The sequence below is a fragment of the Corvus hawaiiensis genome, chromosome 6, assembly GCF_020740725.1.
Source record: "Corvus hawaiiensis isolate bCorHaw1 chromosome 6, bCorHaw1.pri.cur, whole genome shotgun sequence".
NCBI classification, from domain to species: Eukaryota; Metazoa; Chordata; class Aves; order Passeriformes; family Corvidae; genus Corvus; species Corvus hawaiiensis.
The window spans coordinates 35,733,935-35,748,844 of NC_063218.1; the positions used below are offsets into that span (position 1 = coordinate 35,733,935).

Consider the following 14,910-nt stretch of genomic DNA (forward strand, 5'->3'; position numbering starts at 1 on the left):
TTTTTCTATTGGTGAATTTCTGGGTGTTATAGTTGCACAGATGATCCAAAAGTTACATGTGTACATGTACAGACAGGGAAAATTTAATATGTCAGCATTTTGGAATGTCTTATAGCACCTAGGTCTTCACAGTTTGTGTTGGCTGGTGACAATGGACTTAAGGTGGCAGCTTCTGTGACAGTGTATAGCGTGCTCCAGCTCAGACTGAGCTTCATGTGTCAAACAGGCAGTGTTCATCCAAGATACTGGAATATATTTGAGCCCCTGATTTTTGAGAAGGGAAAACTTGTTTTGAATCTGCAGTCAACATAGACAGACTTTTGTTTAACTGGTGGGATAATGTGTTTTGTTTTTTTTTTTTTTTTAATGTTTCTCTCAGTGACCCTGGTGGAGGGATTGAGATGTCAGAGTTCATACGAGAAGCAACTCCCCCTGTTGGCTGTAGTTCACGCAATTCTTATGCTGGGATAGATCCAAACAACCAGGTGAGAATTAAAGCTACTGCAGTTGTTGCTTTAGTATTGCTGGCTTTGCAATCTGTAGATAACCTCTTCCTATTATTTTACAGGGTTTTTTTTTGTAATTTGTATTAGATTAAACAATTTATCTTTCTGTATGTAACTGCTTTATTAGTAAGGCATTGCATTCTCCCAGCAGCATAGCTCTCTCATCCCATCGTGTACTTAAATTAGTAATGGCTGGATTTTGTAAGGGAGCCTACTGTCCCATCAGAAAGTGTTCACTTTTGTTCAACTAGCTTTCTTCTGATTTAATAAATCAAAATGGCTCAGAGCATGGTGAGCTAAATACTAAGAACCCACTGTGGTGGGATTCCCTTGTCCCTCTGGGTATTGGTGAGCCATTAGATAGCTCAAGCTGTATCTTCATCCTTATGTTCTAACTTTTTCTTCCTCCCTTACTTTTGTTTGTTCTGCCATTTAAAGCTTAATTGGTAAATTTAAGTGCTGTATTTGAGGAGGCTTCTGTTGTCTTAGAAAGTATCCACTGCTGATTATCTCCTGCAATTGTAAATAGCTTTTTGAAAGTTATTATTCCTGGTAGTTCAAATTTTGCAGTCGAAACAGTTAGTTTGCTTAAGTATAAAGAAAGATAAACTGCTAGAAATGGAAAGACTAAATCTGCTTATTTTTTGGATGTCCTCTGCAAAATATTCACTTTCTTGATTGATCAGCAGGGTTGGGAAGAAAGCAATAAATAGGGACTCCTACGAGATAGAAGTGCTGAAGAACATGGCTTTCTTACATTTTAATGTAACTGCATTATGCTCTAGTTGCCTTGAATTTCACTGTTTCCATATTATGTCTACCAGGTTTGTGTTCAAATTCCATAGCATTGGATGTGCTGTTCCTTCTGTCTGGGTTGTGATGTTTAGCTAGTTGTGGCTACTTTTTTATCAACCCTTCATGAGGACAAGTAGATGGTCTGGCCAGGCTGTACAGTTATGTTGACAATGAGCAATGCAGCATCATAGTAAAGACACAGAACCTGTCTTTGAATGACATGGAAGTCCTTGGTGTGGTATTACAATATCATGTTCTTCTAATTAGCTCTCTGAGCAAGCAGTAGATAACAAAGTGCAGTGGTATGCTAATGTTGGTGTTTTATCTGAATCATGCTCAGTTATGCAGCATAGATACTCTTAAGAGATTTTCCTTCCTTTAAGAGAGAACACCAGCAAATGCCAAAGGAATAGGAAGCGATGGTCTATGTGGGAAGATGGAAACATGATGCCCAGACTAGTTCTTTCACTTGTCTTTGGGAAAAACCTGTTCCAAACATACTTACAACAGTTTTAATATTAAAGCATGTGAAGAAGTTCAAGCTACTGGGACAGAAAGTATCGTGTTTAGAATGTATTTGTCCTAATAAAATTAGTATCCACTGGTCCCCTGTGATTGAATGTGTAGCATCAAAAGGGAATGTGAACAGTAAGCATCTGATTTCTGTTCAGTTTTTTGTGTTAAATAGCTTTCCTATGATGATGCATTTGTATTCAGTGACAGAATTCAGCAAAGCATATTACTGAAGGGAAAAAATGTTGAAACATGACAAAATGAGTAACTAAAAGTATGTGTGACAATGTAGTGAAGAAAATGTATTAAACAAGCTCTTAGCTGCTTTTTCACATTACCCGTAACAGAGCCATTGTTCTTCTGTGGTATGGCTGAATAGAATCTGCACACATCTTCAGGTTACCACAATTGCTGTGCTTACAGAAAAGAATTAGTAGAATTATGCTCTTTTCCTCAAAGTAACTTGAACTAGGAATTTTTTGAAAACAGCATCCCAAATTTTTATGTATTTATGGGTTCAGATTTTGCCTTTGAGTGCTCTTTATCTTATTTCTGAGTAATTTAATTTTCTGACACATGCATTTTTGTATGCTATCTATAGTTAAGAGAGGTTGTATTGAAAATATTATTGAAGGAAAGACTAAGTTCTCTTTACCGTCTCTGTAAAGTAATTTCCTGTGGATTATAAGATATATGTAGAAAGGTAGACTGCAAACCTAAATGGTGACATTTTTTTGTATGAAGAGGTACCGTGCCTGCTGGTTTGCCATTGAATGTGAAATTAACTGGAAAAATATGGGTTTTTTCACATGGGAGCAGTTTTTGGATTTAGCTTGGTGTTCACTGTGTTGAACAGATAAGTTTTATAGTAAGATTGTGTTTTCTTTAAGCATTTTAGACAACCAGGATCACTGCATTAAACGTTCAGCTTTACAATAGCAGTTATTAGTATAACACTGCACTTGTACTTTGTTGCCACATTAAGTAAGGAGAATTCCTAGGTTAGAAACTGTTTTTAAAATCAGCATAGTAAAGTTTCCAGAAACATTGGGTTTTGAATGGAATAGTGGTGTGATATAGTTGGATGCTTAATTACATGACTTGTCATCTCTGCTTGCAGTGGACACATAGTCAGAATTTTACAGCACTGTGCTGCTGGATGCTCTTGTGCCTTCAAAAACTTCTTCTAGGTGTATTGGCAATACATGTGTTGCAGTAATAGGGAATAAGAGTTGTTTATTTCCTGAAAGTGTACAGCTTTTTACATAAATCTCCGTTTTTAGGTTGGATCTGGGTTATCTCGTCTGGGAACAGCAGCAACCATCAAAGGTGAGATTTTTAGCTATTTAAATTATCTTGCAGAAGCACTTCAAATCGCTGTTGTTTATTATGTTGTTTCCAAATACTGTCTACCATACTCATCTTGATTTTTTTTTTTCTTTTTTGAGCAAAATACAGCATTTACTAGTTGGAGGAGGTCTTCTTTGGACATGGAAATTATATGACCAAAACATGAGGAGAGGATATTCTGGGGCTCTTGTTCCTTTTCCCATGTAATGACAGGTTTTCCCTTTGCCTATAAAATGCAGAGCCAAAGGGTTGGTTGGGGTAGACTTTTCTCTACTATTTTGAGTTCAGTGCAACCAGTTACCATTCTGGTATTGTATATCAATGACTTGATTATTCCTGGTTGCTTGGCATCTAGCTAAAGTGTTTTCCAGCCCTTGTGAACTCCTCTAAAATGAAAAGATAACAATTTTGCATATTATGAATAATTTCTTGTGAATTTATCCAGCCACTAATAAGGCAAAAAAAAAATTTGAATATGAATTTTTGTCACCTTGATTTTTTTTTTCCCCTTGCTTTTCTGACCATTACAAGCATTTTCTTAGTCTACCCCTCTTTTTTTTTTTTTTTAATGGGCAACCATGCAAAAGTAAATGTTCCAATAGATACACTTCTGAGGGGGAAAAAAAAAAAATCGTTATTTCCATTGAGGTCTGTGGAAGATAAAAGAAATAGAGTAGACAGTACTTGTATCTAAAAGAAATCTTGTGTTATTGTAATTATGTAATTATTGTTACTTACCTATAAATGAAGAAATACAAGCAGCAGTCTTTCATGACAAGTGAGAATGTAGATGAATGTGTTAATACTTTGAGCACTAGTACTCTCATTTATTAAAATTCACAGGTGATACTGACACTGCCAAGACCTCTGATGATATCAGTTTGAGTCTTGGCCAGAGTTCTAGCCTATGTAAAGAAGGGAGTGAAGAACAAGGTAAGATTTCTTCTTCTCCATATTTAAACATGGTATTTTGTTACCAAAGACCTTTTGCTTAATATGCTAAATAAATTAATGCAGTTTGTTGATACCCTTTCTTAGAGTCTATCTTGAAGTTCCCTGTTTCCTTTCTTAATTACTCAAGCTTCTGAGAAGCATAATTTGAATGCTTTTAACTTTATTCTTTGACTGTGTGTTTCTTGTTCTGGCATCTTCCAGCAGGTAATAAATATTTACTGTAACCTTACTGCTGAAAGATAGCTAACTTAATTTCTTTAGACAGTATCTCAGACTACAGGTGGCCTGGGGTTGTAATTTGCTTTGCTTACAAGTACAGACAAATGGAAATGGCTTTTCTATAAAGTAAATAACCCCATACAGAGCTGTATGTTCTTAGAGCTATAGACTGCTTCCAAGGTGCAAGTTATTAGAGCTTGGTGATTTCTTTTTTTTCCCTAATATTTAAGGAAACTGTTTGCTTGTGTTCTGAAACAAAACTTGACAATTTTTCATTTCACTTCATTACGAGAAAAAGACCTGCTCTGACTAAAACAGCATAAAACCAAAGGGAAATCTTTTGTTTTCTGATTTTTCAAGTACCTGGTGATAAGGAGGAAGTTAACTCTGAGAATATCACCTTTCATTTTTCCAGTCTTATCACTAGTGGGTGATTAGGGCCATTAGATGGATGATTGTCATTAATGTGTGTTTCAGTGCAGAAAGTGTGTTTGAAATAGACCATCACAGGTGGCCATGCTATTGTAATAGGCCAGCAGGGTTCTGCTACTTTCAGCTGAGTAATGTAACTGTGAAGTCTCTTAAGTTGCATGTGTTCACATACACTCTACAGAAATTTAGCAACTGTAGAAACTGAACTTGGCCTCCAGATCTTCTATTTTTAGTGATTAGTACCAAAAGGGAAAGTAGTCTGACTTTTAGTACTGCCTGCAGGTGGACACTTCTACAGGAGACTGCTTGTGATGGGTAAGAGGAACGATTGTTCTAATCAAGAGCTAGCAGTGAATCATCATGGTTTGCTTTAATAGCAGAAACTACTGTGGTTTTTTGGTTTTTTAGGGGTAGTGAAACTCAGTGACTTCATAGGGAGTTTCAATATGGTACAAAAAGACCTGTGACACTGACTGCATCCTTGCTAACTGTGAGCTTACTTGGTATCTGGTCGGAAAAGTGACTTTTGTTGTGGTTTTGGTGACTTCAGAGTTAGTGGGGTTTACTCTGTTTTTATTAATAATCTTAGTTTGTTTACTCCGTGTAGGAACCAAAACAATAGGCAAGGTAGTCTTTTATAAGAAACTTTGGGCTACGTGAAAATATTAAGTCTGAGACACATAAGCAATAGAGGAGGTTGAGGACTTGTCAGAATTGCATTGTCTTATTAGCTGCTGGGGTAAGCTGGTATTGATGGTTTCTTTCATTATTAAAAAAAGCCTGTCATGTTTGCCCAGATGTTATAAAATATTTTTAAATGGTAATGTGATGCATTCACAGTACTTGCAATTGGATTTTTCAGTTAATTTACTTTGTCTGATATAAACAGTTCCAAAGCAAGTTGTATAACTTACATGAGTGTTTTTCATTAATATTTTTAAATATGTACTTCAACAGATTTGGCGACTGATCGGAAGCTTTTTCGTCTGGTGTCGAACGACTCGTTTGTCTCCATCCAACCTTCATTGTCCTCTGGACAGGATTTGCCAAGGGACAACAGTGACAAAGTGTGCCTCTCGAACAACCAGCTTGTGGACCAGTCTAAAAACAGTGCATGTGACACAGAAGTAGCTTCGCTTGTAACTCTGCATTCTCACTCCTATAGGAAGGATCATAGACCACGAGGTGTACCAAGGACTTCTAGCTCTGCTGTTGCTTTTCCAGATGCTTCACTAAATGACTTCCCCCTCTATCAGCAAAAACGAGGACTAGATCCTGTCAGTGAGTTAGAAGCTTCCAAGCCCCCTTCTGGATCCCGAGAGTCTTTGGGTGAGAACTCTTGCATTTCAGGAGTTTTTCAATTAGATGACATTCTGAAAAGTAGCAGCCCTCAACCATTGACTAAGAGTGGGAAGAGCAAATCCTTGAAAGCCGACAAAAGTATGGACAGTCTGAGAAGCCTGAGTACTAGAAGCAGTGGTTCAACAGAAAGCTACTGCAGTGGGACTGATCGTGACACCAACAGTACCATCAGTAGCTATAAAAGTGAACATACTAGCTCAACGCATATAGAAAGTGTATTATCAGAGCACGAGGAGGAGTCTCCTAGAGAAGAGAAAAAGGATGGTAAGAAAAAAGACTGTGGTGTCGACTCAGAGGATGACAGTAGTTCTACTACTGACAAAAGGACTAGTAGCGAAAGGACTGCTGTGGAAGTGAGCCCTCTGGGTGGTGTTCAAGAGGTAAAGGGTTCTAATGCATCTGATGAGATGCTCAGCCAGAAAGGTCTTGGTGCCTCTGCTTCAGAAGAGGCCAATAAGAACCCACATGCCAATGAATTAACTACACAAGCTGACAGGCCGCTTGGGAAGGCTGCTGAACAGAGAGAGGAGCAGAGTGAGAAACTAGCTGTGTTAGTAGATTCAAGAGCTTCTAAAGAAACTAGTGGAAAACAAAAAGAAGGAGATGTTCGACCAAAATCTTCTAGTTTAATACATCGAACAGCCTCTACCCACAAGTCCAGCCGGAGAAGGACAGGAAAAAAGCGGGCTAGTAGTTTTGATTCAAGTCGGCACAGGGAATATGTTTCCTTCCGAGGTGTATCTGGTACTAAACCTCACAGTGCTGTGTTTTGTCATGATGAGGACTCCAGTGATCAAAGTGACTTGAGCAGGACATCAAGCATGCAGTCAGCTCACCAGTTCAGCAGTGATAGCTCTTCCAGCACCACCTCCCATTCATGCCAGTCTCCTGAGGGAAAATACAGTGCTTTAAAGACCAAATACGTTTCTAAAGAACGTGGGGGCACAGACTCTGAAAATGCTCACAAAACCCACGTAAGCTCTGAAGGAATTAGCAAAAAAAGATCTACACGACGGACTTCTAGCACAAACAGTGCCAAGAATCGTGCCAGAGTGTTAAGCCTGGACAGTGGTACTGTAGCTTGTTTAAATGACCCAAATAGTTTAATGGCACCAGGTAACATAAAACAGTTAACCACTTCAAAATCTGATTTGGAAGCCAAAGAAGGAGAGGTGCTAGATGAGCTATCTCTGTTGGGAAGGGCTTCACACTTAGAGTCAGTCACTCGTTCTAGGAATAGCTTACCAAGCCAGGCTACATTTCCTGAAGGGGAAGAGCAAGAGTCAGCAAGTGGAGGTAAGTAAATGACCTACCAGAAGAACCTTGTCGTATTTTGTTAATGAGTCTGGTATCTATGACTTAAGTTAAAACTATACTTTAAGCATCCTCCTGTTTCTTCACTCTTGCCCAGTAAAACTGAAAAAGCATTTCCTTCATAATCTCTTGGAAGATCTACAGAAATGGATGTTGAATTCAAACAGCTTTTTCAAAATCTCTAAGTAGAGGTATTAGGGGTTTGTTACCAGCAGTCTTCGTTAATTAGAGCTGTATCTTAAAATTGTTATTTGTGGTCAAATCAAACCTGCTCCATTGTATTGGGTATTAGAAACTATTGCAGCCTCTCTGGCATGGCTTGAGGTGCTATCAAGAAATAAAGCCAATCCCAAACCCTTACCATGTTGCCTTTAATTGTGAATTCTTACAATGGTCTGGTTACTAAGCTGAATTCTCCTAGGGATTTTATTTTTGCTTAGCCTTGCCATTGCTGGCTAGACAGTGTTGTTTACTTCAGTTTTTTTTGTCTTCATTATGTGAACACAATAACCTTACAGTGCTGGAGAGGAATGTAGTTTCCTCTTACTTTCCTTAACTATTGTTTTGCTTGGTGTAATGTGAATAATGAGTTTACCTGTAGTAGCTGTTACTAATAGATTAGTAGTGGCATTTAAAACAAAGTTTGGAGCTCTTAATAGTTTTTTTGTTTATTGCTTGTTACAATGTTTGTTTCTTTTCTTGGTTATATTGACTGCCTTAATTGGAAGACTTTTTGTGTCAAGGTAGATAAATGTCCTTAAAATACATTTTCAGAACAGTATGAGGTTGTTAATTACCTCAGTCTGACTTCTGGACTTTTCAGAGGCCAGTACCTGCCAGATAATCTGGATCTTTACATCTAGGTGGACAAACTCTTCGTAAAATTGTATTTTAGATCAAGACAGGTATTTTTAACAAGCTATAGCGAATTTGACTGTTCCTATTATATAGACTGCCTAAACAAAATAATGATTTGTTTTAAAAAGAAAGGCTTCCAGCCCACAGTGAGGTAAGATGTATGACCAATAGTGGGGTTTTCTTTTGGTTTTTTTTGGGCATTTTTTATGGAGGTTTTTTTGTGGTGTGTCCCCCAGTATTAACATAAGCACTATAAAAATCAGTACAGTTAATTTCTGGGGAGGGAAAAAAGTGTGCCACACTGAAGTTCAGCTGTGTATTGATTATTGATCAAATTTGACTGGTTTACAATTTAGTTCAGACCTATTTTTATGCCTTCACTGTACCAATGTATGCAGATTTTTTTTTGCTTTCTCGATTATTCCTAGTAACAGATTCTGCAGTAGCTCTAATAAAAGAGTCAAGATTGCTCTTCTAGTACTAACTCTACAAGCTAAATACTTAATGCACATTCTTCCTAAGGCCTTGTTAAAGTGACAGCTGTTCATGTCTACTGAGAGTAATTTGACCAATGAAAGGTCTCCTTTATGTATTTGCCATTTTGACTCTATGCTTTCCTTAGCGCAAAATTTGATTTCTTTTTGTTTTGTGTTATTACTGCTTAAAGCTGTTAAGATTCTCTCTTTATGTGCAAAGGAGGATTAACATACCTTACCTTTCAGAACATGTCAGACTGTATATGTACTTACTACTTGTCAGTAATCTGGAAGAATTAATGTAAGACAGATGCTGTATATTGTGAAATATTTTGATTGCACTTTTGAAGAGTGAAATAGTGAGGCAGACGAACCTTAACACATTTCAAAGCAATCTTAAAGATGCAAATCTATAGCAGCTTAAGCAGAAAAGGCTTGCTGTCATTTTTGCTGGCCTCATCAATTTCCAGTTTAAAATTTTACATGGTCATTTTGAAGTTGTTAGTATTTTTAATAAGTGGCAAGTACCCAAGTAGTACTTCTCTATGGGTTGTAGAATGTCTCTAAGAAACAATGTGGAATCAAGTTCTCCAGATCTGATGACATGATATAGTTAATAACACTTGCTGTATATTGTTTATTCCTACCAAGAGAAAAGGAAGTATTTCCTTTATGACTGTAAGAAATGAATGTTTTGAAAGCAGAACAAAACTATGACTTACTTTTCTTTAGCACTACTTAAATTTATGTAGTCTTGTCTAGCACCAAGGCAGTGATTTCTTTGCATTTATCTGTTCATGATCAATCAAATTCCTTCATACTGTCCTTCTTTACTGGTTTTTCTTGTGTGTGTTTTGTTGGGTTTTTTTCCCCTAAATTTATAGCTTATGTTACAAGTTTTGTAACGTGTATCTTTAGTGGTGGCTTTCTTCTTTAGACTTACCCATGACTAATAGTAATGGGAGAAAATGTTTTAACTCTTTAGCATCTAATTGCTTTATAGCCAATATTTCTTACTACTTTTCTTCACCTTTTGGGAGGTTTTTTAAAGACATACATGTGTAATATAAATACATGTTATATGTATGTAGGTATAGAATTTTTTGGAGAGAATTAAGAAATTATTGTTGCAGGTGAATTACAGAATAAACAGTTTGGATTTTCATAAGATCAAGGGATATTGGTTGGATGTGATTTTTAGAAGTAGTCTGGTCCAACCTCCTGCTGAAAGGATTGTTTTATAATTTTATATAAATATTTTTAAATGTCTGTGATTGGTTATGATAACTTTCTGAAACAAATAATTAACAGGTGCACACTGGATAACTAAAAGACTGATATTAATACCACCTCCTCTTTTCTAGTCAGCAACTTTCAGTTCCTGTTTTTCAAATATGACTTAAATCAGTAATTATAACTTCATTTTATCCTTCAGTCTTTAGGGACTAAACTAAGAAGTACATTCTTGTTTGTGTAACTGCTAAAATGTGTTTCGTAATGGATATGGCCTTTACTAATCTTCCACTAAGCAGGATGCTATACAAACTTGTACATATTTCACTTCTGCAGATACAACTTAGTAGTTTCATTTCTTTATTATTATGCCAGGAAGTGGTGAATGACTCACTTGCTGTAAGATAGTATGTGCATTCGAATAGGATTTGCAATTCATCAAAATACAGAGAAACAGCATCTGAACATTCTGAAGTTAAGTGTATGTGGTGGATGTGTAACAAAAAATGGAAGATGTCTTACAGTAGTTATCCTTGTTTAACTATTCAGACTCCAAAAGTAGCTAGTGAATTGATGAGTCATGGGTTGGTTGAAGTTGTTCAGATGTCTAGTGATATTTTGGAAATACCCCCTTTGCACTGTCCTGTGCCTCATTTGTGTCAGATGTGTGCTGTTTCTGGATTGCTGTTTGTAACTGTTTAAAGAGCCGCCGTAATGCTGTACATAACACAGTGATGTTTTGTGCAACTTGAGCTGGCCTGAAAAGTCAAATCTTCTCTCCAGTTCTATATTAACTGTAAAAGATGTGCCCTTTAAGTTGCTACTCTGTTTTACAGCTTGCTGTAATTTAAGGTTTATTTACTTTGAGTTCTTGAGATACAAATAAAACTGCATGTAGTGTGATGCATTTTTCCTTCTGTACATTGCATAGCAATATTGAAGTAACAGCTGATACCGTTTTCTGTGTTTTGAGGTTTGCAGTACATCTCTACAGGCAGGCAAAATAGGGCTTTGTGAGTTTGGATTAGTCTTGTGTTTCATGTGACACATGGAAACCTGTTCATCTCTTCAGTCTGTGTGTATTTGTACATACAGGCTTAGCATGTCTGCCTGCAATTACTAAAATTCAGTTCTCTGTTATTCAGCCAATGGTCATGTCAGCTGCTAGCAATATATTACTTTTTCCTACTATGCTGATGCTGCATATGGTCTATGTCATGACTCAATTGCCTGTGTTGTAGAGCTGTTCCACGCTTCTGATGGCTTTAGTTTTTGCTATGTTTTCCTGCAGATAGAATTAATATAATTACAGAAGATGGGGCTTCTGATCTTGTTTTCTGTGCATCTACCAGTTCATGCTCAAATGACTAAACCAAACAGTTTTGCATGAGAAATTGGAGTTTAGAAATGGTAGAAACTGAAAAATGTGTGAAGTTCCTGTGATCAGGTTGCATGTGTGTTGGCTATCTCTATTAATGTATCCAGCAGTAACTGGACCCAGGTAAGCAGATCAGCTGTAGAAAGGGCTCTCTTCTGGATGAGATTCTTTATTGGAAGCAAAAGATTGTATTCCATTACTTGAATTTTTTAGATATTAACTAGCAGAGTTGTAATGCACATGACATTTGGTTCAAGCATGACAGAATTTTTATTATTAGCCCTTTCCAATATCTGACTTGGAAAGCATTATACTGTACTGCCACAGCTTTTTTGTGTGAAGGTTGAGTTTTGCAGAGTTCCTTCTGATGTTGGATGGATATCTTGTCATCTCAGTAGAGGTCGGATAGCTACCTTTAGACACTTAAAGATGTAGACAGTGTTGGGAATGATACGAGGCTACTGTGGAATTTCTGCAGCTTTGAAACTTACCAATGAAATAACACTTGGAATGAGTCATGCATCTATTAATTGTTAACCACTTCTAGTAAAGCAAAATTTTAGTTAATTTTGTGGGGACTTGATCCTGTTCTGTCCCTTTTTTGGTATTTATGGGTAATACAGAGGCTTTCATTAGATGACTTTTGCTTGATTTGGGAATAGTGGTTCCATTTTGTTGACATGTGTTGCTCATGTATTTGCTAAGTATTCATCTCAAACAGGAGTTGAATAGGAATTTTTGATACTAGATAAAAATGAAGCTGCATCTTCATGCTACTTTGTAGATGTACCTGGGTTTATTGGTATGCATATAAGCAAGAAAATTCTGAAAGCTCTGAGCTGTGATGGAATTGCTCACATTGCTGCAAAATGTAGCTGTGAGATGAAACTTTGGAATGTATTGAAGTTGGCCACTAATTAACATTTGGTTTTTTAGTTAAGGCCATGTAATGCAGTCATGATGTTGTGTGTATGCTACACTAACATAATATGCCACGTATGCTGGAAATGCTGTGTTCTGAAGATTTACAGCAACTTTTCCTTAAGGTGAATAAACCTAAATACTAAGTCAGAACTAACTTTAATAAAGATTAATGTCAATTACAAACATCTGTCTACTACATGAACATAATACTAGGTATCGATACCCAAATCCCAGGGTATAGGGTCTGTATTGGGCAGGGGATCAGATGAGGTTTAGCTTTAGTTCTTCTGACCTGAAGTCCATCAGCATTATATTCAAGAGGTCTATGTGAGTAGCCTAATGTTTTTAAAAGTGGAATAATTCAAGTGGAAAGTACAATGAAGTAGAATAACTAAGACTCCTAGTTTTATCTTTGGCCTTAGTATAAAAATTTTACTGTCAAGCTGGTCTGTAAAAATACTTGGTTCAGAATTCAAACCAGATGGTTTTATTGTCCTGCTTGTTCCCTCCTTGATGGTGTTTTGCTTTTCAGATTGTTGTAGTGACTGTTTTGTCGTAATTGTAAATATTTCTCCAGGCTAGTTTCAGACTTTTTTTTTTAATAAATGCAACCACAACAGTGAAGTCTTGGGCTTTACTTTCTTTCCTAAATTGTGTGTTGTTTTCTTCTGCACTATTTTCTAGCAAAAGTTTGTAACTTGGAGATCTGTTCTTCATTGTTTTTCCTTTGCTGCCCACATCTCTGTTCTTCAGAAGTAGTCATTAGTGATATTTTTCATTAAATATCCACAGTAAGTTATAATACTCTGAGCCAATATTTTGATTTTTTTTTTAATCAGAGAAGTATAAGTAATCACTGCAACTGTAGGTTTTATTAAGGTGTGTAATAACATGGTGATAAACAGCTGCATACTGAAGATATGGACTGAACAGACTGCTTTTTTCTGCTTGGGTATCTTTCAAGTATGGTTTTTTAATACAGTGTCAGGGCATGTGAAAATAAACTATAAATGCCTCAACAGTGAGGAGAATGATAGTGCTAGTCCGTAAGTGCATGTGAAGTACTTCTTCTCTCAGGTTTTGAACACAAGTGAGATACAGATGCTCAATACAGAAGAACAATATTTCAGCTGTTTAGTTTGGCAAAGTATGTTCTGTGTTAGAAGACAGATTTCATTGCTTATGTGAGTGCATGAGCTAAAAACTATTCATTCCAGCTCTTGCTGAGAATTTGTAGGCTTAGTAATTAGTGACTGAAAATAGTTAGGTCACAATTTCCCATTTGGTAGGCTGAGAAATGGCATGTCCAAGCATCACTCAGGTTGTGTGTGCACCTTTAACCATGCTTAACCTGACTAATGTTCAAAACCATCTAGGCTTTAAGTGATGGGGAGAGGGGTGTAGTGTTTTTTGGTTGGTTGTTTCTTTTTTTTTTTCCTTCTTTCCTGAGAAGAGTAGGAGACTTTCTGCTGTGGTAGGTTTTTTCTTGCTTTCTAGTTAAACTGATGTTTGCAATTTTTATCCTAAGAACTTTATGGTTTTCCACATGGATACTTCACCTTTGTATTACTTTCATACCATATCTTTCCAGGAATCTTCTTATGGAGAATTTGTCTGTATTTCAGAAATTGTGTAAGGCACTGGATTTAGCATTTTTTGGTAGCAAAATGAAATGGTCTTGTCAATGCAATAAAATTTTGGCAGTTGTGCTTTTGCATGTTGTGCTTCTTAAGCTTCTGTGTTCTAAGTTTTGGTTAAAAGCAGTGGTAACTAGCTGCAGGGAGATGTTGCAAAGGTTTTGGTTTGATTTTGTATAAATGTTCCTGTTCAAAAGAAAATATTTGTACTTTGTTTCTTAAAGCTAGGTGTCTTACACAACAGTTGTGTAGTTGTAGTGTAAAACTGAGAGTCTTCAGTTCTGTTTAAAACCTAGAGAAGCTACACAGGTGAATGTAAAAAGGTTTCATGTAGGGGTATCAGTTCAAGTGTCTGATGACAAAATGATATCCGTGTGACTTTTTAAGTGTGTAACTGCTAATTGGCTCTTTTCCAATCAGAAGTGTTAAAAAGATTAATTTTAATGCAACCATCCGTGCAAACATATTCATTAACAGATCCAAGTGTCATTATTTCTTCTTTGAAATTAAATGTATTATATTTGGGAATAGGTGTGTGAGGGGTTAAGTTTGCCACAAGGTTGTCACTAGGTCTCCACCTCTTACATTATTGATCTCTGGGGTGTAGGTTTGTATTTGTAATTTGTGCACCTTGAACTTCAAACATGACTTTTCAGTTCTTCAGAATAGATAATGTTGGGGACTCATATTCATATGACAACATGCAGAGGAAGTGCTTAAATTTCTTGACATTAAGTGTAGTGATTCAACACAAGTGTAGAATAAAAAAACCCCGTAGAGCGCCTTTCAACAAACATTCTGTAAGCTAAAAAGCTTGTCTTCCTCTACTGATTTAACTAAAGTAAGCAGGAACTTTAAGAGCATTACCTGTGTTACCTCTTCCTGTTATATCTAGATTTTGTACATGATTGTAGATGTTGGATCTTACATTTCTGGAGACTAGGATAAGTTATTTTAAG

General features: G+C 36.6%; 1 protein-coding gene across 10 annotated transcripts in view; it reads left to right on the forward strand.

Annotated features, from left to right (window-relative positions):
* The window catches only part of PCNX1 (pecanex 1), an 86,619-nt gene that overhangs the window by 13,843 nt on the left and 57,866 nt on the right, over positions 1-14,910 (forward strand). For 9 of the 10 annotated variants that reach the window (XM_048305808.1, XM_048305801.1, XM_048305799.1 and 6 more), the window contains exons 3-6: positions 380-485; positions 3,098-3,143; positions 4,008-4,097; positions 5,727-7,427. In XM_048305808.1, coding sequence (XP_048161765.1) covers positions 380-485; positions 3,098-3,143; positions 4,008-4,097; positions 5,727-7,427 — 1,943 coding nt within the window. The remainder of the gene's footprint in view (positions 1-379; positions 486-3,097; positions 3,144-4,007; positions 4,098-5,726; positions 7,428-14,910) is intronic. The other variant, XM_048305802.1, reaches the window with a different exon arrangement.